Here is a 7356-nt window from a genome sequence, read left to right as displayed (position 1 = left end):
TCTATCTCATATGTTCTCTATGACTTTACTATAGTATTTACTTATTATCGCTGTACAATTGTGCTTACCGGACCGGTGATGATTTGTTAGGGGCTGGCTACCCTGACATTGACAGAATGATTCTTAGAAGCAAGGATGATGAGACTCGGTCCCAAGTATTTGGGCATGCTATCAAGAACCCCCACCCCAAAAAAACAAAAACAAAATAAACCAACAAAAACCTTGCTGACATTGAGGTGACCATACAAGACAGAGTAGTAATGTACCCATGTGATCCAATGACTGCAAAAAATAAAATCCAAATTGGAAGGAGGGAAAAGTATTAGAGCTTGAATTCTTAACACCTGGTTTGCAGAGGGATATGTATGACAGTGAGGCCCCAAATGCATTTGCAACATCCCCACATAGATGAAGCCTCTGGTAAAACCATTCTGATCATAGACCAGGGAGGTGACCAGCCTTGTTAGAGTGCATTGTGAAGTGGATAATTGCAGACATAGTTAGGTCAAAATATAGCAACTTTTATGGGGTTTCCCTTTTGACCCATTTCAAATTTGTTCCTATATTTAGTACTTTATGCTTATTAAATTGAGTTTTTTTCTGTTTAATTTTGTCACTGTTGTTGTTTTGTATGTTTTTCTATACATGAAATCCAGGATAGGTAAATCTATGGAGACAGTAACTGGACGATGGAGGGAAATGGGGAGTAATGAATACAAGAAAGAAGAAAGTGTTTGCAAATTGATTGGGAAGATGATTGACCAACTTTTTTTTTTTACCAACTCTTTTTTAATAAGATTGAACTATTACATTGTATAATGTGTGAATTTTATGTCAACAAAACTATTTTTTTAAATGGCCTGAGTTCACCCAGGAGCCCTGGTGGCAAAGCAGATTACATATTGGGCTGAGAATTGGCAAGCTCAGCAGTTTCAAATTGTCAGCTGTTCACTGGGAGAAAGATAAGACTTCCAGCTCCCACAGAGTTATATTCTCAGAAACTCGGGGGCAATTCTACCCTCTTTGTCAGGTCATTATAAGTCAGAATCGACTTGATGGCTGTGAGTTTTGGGTGAAGTAAGCCATGACTATGTGACTCAAAATGGCCAATACCAGTCCATCTCTGCTCACTCATTTTATTGATCGTTATGCATTCTATTTGATTTTGATGGCTTCTAATTTTCCTAGGTTCATACTTTGTATATTCTATGATATGCTTTTTAATGGATGTTTCCAGTTTTGTGATCTATTTTGAGTCATCCTTCACAAGCAAATAAAGATCTTGAATGTTTTTTTCCATCCATGTCCATAAGTGTGATTTAACTTAGAGAGTCTGCACTTTCCAATTTCTATTGAGGGCTTCATCTTCTGACACTATTACCTGATAATATTGTTGCTATCCATAAGGTTTTCAGTTTCTAATACCTCAGAAGTGGACAACATATTCCTTCTTTGTAATTTATTTTTTAGTCTGGAAGCTCTACAGAGATCTGTTCACCATCAATGACTGTACTGGTATTTCAAATACTGGTGACATAGCTTTCAGCCTTAGAGCAACAAGCAAGCCACTTGTGTCAGACAGGGTTCTCTAGAGAAACAAAACCATGACACTTATGATTATATATGTATATAAATATATATCTATATATATGGATAGATATATACAGCATGAAGGAATATAAGTCCACATAGCAGTACAGAGGGCTCAGTTCAACTCACTTCCGTGGAACAGTTAGTATACTGGAAGTCCTTCAACTCATTAGGGCTGCTGGGTTAAAGATTAAGAAAGAAGACAGCTGAGTCTTCCCTCAGGCAATGCAGGCAGAGTCCACCCACAAGCAGCAAACAGCAGGGTGGGTCACCAAAAGTCTGCAGCTCAGGAACTTAGAAAAGCAGGCCCAGATGGGATATTGAACTCAAGAAATGCAAGATGAGAGCAGCCGCCAACCTCATGCTCAAGCGATGTCCAGCAGCATGGTGAAGCAAGTCTCAAAGGAACCTCAAGCTCTAGTGACAGGATCCATGGGTTGGCTGTGCCACAGGTTGTGTAGCTCATGAGTTGAGGCAGAAAACTAGCTAAGGCAGCCACAAGATGGTCTGATCACCAGAGCCCAGGAGAAAGAGAGGTGAGGTTTGCTGAGCCAGCCATCTCTTTGCCCTCCAATCAAACTGTGACCCTATTAATCCCACATGTTCCTATTGGCCAGGTTGGCATAATAAACCTATCAGAGCACAACAATATGACAAATGGACAGATGAGTGTCAGCATAGAGATTAAGATTTACAACACAAATTTTATACACATAGTTCAGCCCATGAGAGGCATTCCACCCATCTCTATTGGAATGGGAGACATTGATCATGGAAAGGACAGGAGTCAGTGAGGCATAGTGTCCCTGGTGCCAGGAGTGGGTTAAATCCACCACCTCCTCACACCCCACTCATAGGAACACAGACACATTGAGACACCATTCACAGAAAGAGAAGTCAGAGGTCTTTTTCACATTTTATTGTGGATTAGGTGATGGCTCACAGAGCAGACCATCTAGGTTATGTTCAACAGTCCATCCACATTTTGTTTCAAATCATCCATTATAATTCTTTCAATGTAATTCTCCCAATCTACTTTCTCCCTGTTTCTGTTACTTCTTTTTCCCTTAACTACAATGCAGTGAATGATTTAATATGGCTTTCATTCCCAGCAAAAACAAACCAAACAAACCAAACACAAACCAATCACCTCACTTCAACTAAGTAGATTTCAACTCACAGTGACCCCATAGGACAGAGTAAAATTGACCTGTAGGTTTCTGAGGCTGTAACTTTTTATGGAAGTAGAAAGCCTCATCTTTCTTTTGCAGAGTGGCTGGAAGTTTCAAATTGCTGATCTTACGGTAACCCACTGTACCACCTGGACTCCTGATAGCCCTTGATACTCTCACCAAAATGACCTACGCTTTCCTGATGAGTCTGGGTAAGAGGATGAGGGAAGATACTGATTTAATTATACGATTCAGCTATGACTATCTGTTAATGATGTGATTTGTAATTGTAATTCTGCTGAGTATGAAATCCATCATCTCAGAAGCAGGAAGGAGATTTTACTACCAGAGAGAGAAGATTCAGGTGTGGAGTGTATCATCTAAACCCTAAGTCCCTTCACATTAAACCTCCTTGATTCAGGACATAGCTGTGACACCATAGGAGTGGCAGAGGAATAGCAGCACCAGCAGAACCCGGAGTAATAAGACAGAGTGGAGGACTTCAAGTCCATGGAGCAAATGAAGATGAGTGCTTTTGGGTGGGAGGCTGGTGTGTGGACTTGGGTACCTCCAGGTACTTAATGAAGGGAGCTGGGTATGCTGACTCATAGGACTGGAGCTGAGTTCTGCCAGGTTGAGGCTCACAGTGGAGTAGCCCTTTAGGCATTGATTATGAGCCATGAAAAACTTTGTAACATTGTCCAAGCAGGGAAGATGCTAGGCTAAGTGACTGAAGGCCAGAGAGACACCTGCCTATAGGCACAGCAGACTAGATATTGACCTAATAGCCGAACTTTATCCTGGATATGTTTCACTTAAAATGTAACCAGTTAAGTCCATAATAGTGAACCTCATCTGTGAGTTCTGTGTGGCCATTTCAATGAATTATTGAATCCAGCTACAGATATAGCTTGTTGTGGGAGGGAGCGATGGTGTCAGAATAGGGTCAAAAGGGATGGAGAGTGGAGGCAGGTCTGATTTCTTCTTTGTGGCAAGTGACCTCAGGAGCTGGAGGCATGTAGATTGGTCTACATGCCTTTGCTGCCTTAACCCTCTAAAGCTTGACATTGGGTAAATGCTTCTTTTTTGATATCCTTTGGTTGACTCAAACCCAGAGGCTGGTTCTGTTTCACACCTTAAGGATGACTAGGGGCCATTGTCTTGAGGTTACCACTTGTCTAGTCCTCTTTATTAGAAGTCAGGGGCTCTTGAGGTCACAGAAGGGGCTGGTGGACAAATCAGGTATCACTCAGTCCCATGTAAGGCAGCAGTCTCACACTATAGAAGAAAAGAACAATGCAGAGATTCAGGTCACTTTTGGGTGTTTACATTCTCAATAGCAGCCCATGGCAATCTGGAAATATGCAAAACCAAAGATTCCTCCTAACCCACTTAAGTCTCCTGTGGTCCCCCATGGTCTCACCTTTAGGAGAGGGGAGGGGCACTTCAGAGCCTTGGGCATTGTCATAGCCTGGAGAAGGACAAAAACAGGATCTTGTCATGCTGTACCCCAGGAAATGAGACCAGGAGAATAAGAATGAGGAGGTAAGGGGTTTCACCATGGGTTTCCATCTATACTATCCCAAGGATCTCTGTGTTAGCCTCCCTCTCCCATACTTACATGCAGTTTGAGCATAGCTCCCTCCTTTTCCACCTGTGAGAACAAAGCATGATGTGTAAGATTAAGGAGGAGAGAGGCCCCAAAAGTCCTAGAAGAACTGGTTTTTCTTGGATACCAGAGAAGTTTCCAAAACTGACTGCAAAACCAGGGCAGGATAAGAAAACATAAGAAATATGTGCAGATATTCAACCAACTACCCTGCTGGAAGTGTGTCCTTAGCTGGAATCTTTGCCTGTGGCCTGTGACTACTAAGAATGAGGTGTCCATCACCAGAACCACCAAGATGAAAGATTATCCTTCATTTTCACATGTGCTTTATGGAAGTGGAAGTGTTGGCACAAGGGCCCAGCAAGGACAGCACATGTGAGGGCAGTACTTGGACAAGATATGAGATGGTCTTGAAATTCTACTATCTGTAATTTGAGACTTTCCAGTGGGACAAGAAAATTCCAATCTCACTCCCTGTCTACCTGATTTCTTCCTCCAAATCACAGCAGCAGCCACTGCAGCTCCAACGATTACAGTTCCTAGGAGAATTAGGCCAACAATGATTCCTGTGATGGAGGCGGTGGGCTTGGAAGACCGTTCTGAAAAGAGAAGGGAGGTGAGGAGCTCTGGTGTCTGGGAAGCCTCCAGAAAGGCTCCTGCTTTTCGTGAAATGAGGCTTCACCCTTGTCCCTCTCCTTACTCCATCTCAGGGTGAGGGGCTCAGGCAGCCCCTCATGCTGCACACGGCATGTATATCTCTGCTCTTCTCCGATGGGAACCAGTATGGCTGCCCACTTCTGGAAGGTTCCATCCCCGGAAGGCCTGGTCTCCACAAGCTCTGTGTCCTGGAGCTGGTCCTCCTGGTCCCGCTGCCAGGTCAGGGTGATTTCTGAGGGGTAGAAGCCCCGGGCCCAGCACCTCAGTGTGGCCTCGTCTTCAGAGATGGGGTGATGAGTCACATGTGTCTTTGGTGATTCTGAAAGAATGAATCAGAACATTCAAGAACTTTCCATTACCTCATCTGGGCCATTGATCAAGTTTTGTGTGATCATTCTAAAATGGACACGGCAATCTTAGAAGAGGAGCGAGCTGCCTAGACAATGGATTTGGGATCATTTTTAGTCTCTGAAATGTTCTAAAATCAGGGTGGGATACCTCAGAATAGGAGGCTCCAGGGGTCTAATGGGAGAACAGGGATATTTAGTTCCTACTTGGATGGGCGAATTTCAGAAACTCAGAAAAGCTGGACTCAGACCTGCACATACATTGTGCATGGGACAGAAAACATGGTTTAGGAAAGAAAGACCCTTTCCAATTGCCAGATCAAAGAAAGCTGCTGGTCAGTGAGGGCATCACCCTTACAATCCACACACAAAAGCCCTGGTGGTGGTGCAGCAGTTATAGTACTTGACTGTTAACTGAAAGGTCAGCAGTTAGAACCCCTCCACCAGCTCATTTTTGACAATGGCCAACAGACATTAAATAGAGATTGAACTGTGTCTTTAATAAATGGTGCTGGAAAATGTGGGGATATATCTTCAGAAAAATGAAAGAGGAATTCGATCACATTTCACAGGATGTTAGCAGAACCACACTCATAAAACCCTAGCTAGATCAGAGACCTAAAGGTAAACTGTAAAAGTATACATGCCATCAATGGAAATAATGAAACATATTTAGGGACCCTGATACATGGCAAAGATATCCTATAACATAACTGAAAACACATGAATGGTAGAAGATAAACTAGATGTTTTAGACCTTTTAAATAACATAAGCAAACATGCATCAAAGTTTTTCAACAAAAGAGAACTCGCAGATAAGGAGTACACTTTGGTAATGTCTTATTGGGCAAAAGATTAATCTCAAAAATTTATAGTAAATTTCAACATGTTGACAAGGAAAAGGCAAATACTCTAATTTTAAAAGAAGCAGAGGACATGGACAGAAGAAAACATTCACCAAAGTACGTATTCCGGCTACCAAACCAATATGGAAAAATTTTGTAATCATTAATCTTTTCAGATGCAACTTAACACAGCAAGGAGACACCATCTCACCTCAGCATTAGTAGCAAATAACAAATGCTGGTGAGATTGTGGAGAGACTGTATCCCTCATACATCACTGGTGGTTCTCTAACATGGTGCAACCACTGTGGAAAACAGTGTGGCACTTCTTTTAAAAATGGGTCATACCATATGATCCAGCAATCCTATTTTTTGCCATATGTCCTAGAGAAATCAGAGCTGGAAACAAAGAGATGAATGCATATCCATGTTCATCTCCCCACTATTCATAATAACAAACAGACAAAAATATCACCAAAAAACATACAAACCCTAAATATTCAACAATGAAGAATGGGTAAAGAAGCTGTATGACACAGACTGTAACTCTTTAGGAGAGGAACGACAATGAGTCCAATGGATTGATGGATCAAGTGAACATCAGCCTCCATGACTCTGAGACCACAAGAAGTAGATGGTACAGGGCACTACTACCATCTGCTGAAAAGGATCAGATTAGAAGGTCCTGGATAGAGTGGGAGGAAAATGCGGAGCAAAACTCAAAATCATAAAAAAGACTATGCTTGATATGGAGGACCCTGGGAAAATGGAATCTAGAAAATTGGGATGTAAGGTGAAGGAGACTGAGAGGTGGAGTCTTGAAATTAGCACTAGGGTACTACAATCTGTCCTGACCCCGTTTTTGGTTTTTGTGGTTTTTTTTTGTGATTTCCACTCACAAAGCGAACTAAGGATGCACTAAATTGCTCTAGGTTTGGTCTGCTGGGTTTGTGGGCTCCAGCTGAAGAGCTAACTCTACCCTTTTGCAACGAGTAGCGATTTCCCCAGACTGACGCTGTATTAGTCTAGTTACTTTGGAGAAACAAATCCACAGCGACTCATGTATAAGAGAGAGTTTTATGTAAAGAAAAGGTGCATCACGAAAACATCCTAACCCAATGCTGCCCAAGCCCACA

The 7356-nt window shown here is 42.3% G+C and overlaps 1 protein-coding gene across 2 annotated transcripts in view; it reads right to left on the bottom strand.

The window, feature by feature from the left end:
- Positions 1-3923: 3923 nt before the first annotated feature.
- The window catches only part of LOC101656976 (HLA class I histocompatibility antigen, B alpha chain-like), an 18509-nt gene continuing 15076 nt past the window's right edge, over positions 3924-7356 (bottom strand). Inside the window, exons 4-8 of one of the 2 annotated variants that reach the window (XM_045298695.1) lie at positions 5072-5347; positions 4854-4970; positions 4384-4416; positions 4186-4233; positions 3924-4040 (exon numbers count right to left, since the gene is read on the bottom strand). In XM_045298695.1, the coding sequence (XP_045154630.1) occupies positions 4036-4040; positions 4186-4233; positions 4384-4416; positions 4854-4970; positions 5072-5347 (479 nt within the window). In that variant the 3' untranslated portion in view covers positions 3924-4035. The other variant, XM_004717408.3, reaches the window with a different exon arrangement.

The sequence above is a fragment of the Echinops telfairi genome, unplaced genomic scaffold (genome assembly GCF_000313985.2).
Source record: "Echinops telfairi isolate 266 unplaced genomic scaffold, ASM31398v2 ScPeMD7_7440;HRSCAF=8478, whole genome shotgun sequence".
NCBI classification, from domain to species: Eukaryota; Metazoa; Chordata; class Mammalia; order Afrosoricida; family Tenrecidae; genus Echinops; species Echinops telfairi.
The sequence above is the reverse complement of the archived record's forward strand: the minus strand, read 5'-3'. Positions and strand labels throughout refer to the sequence as shown.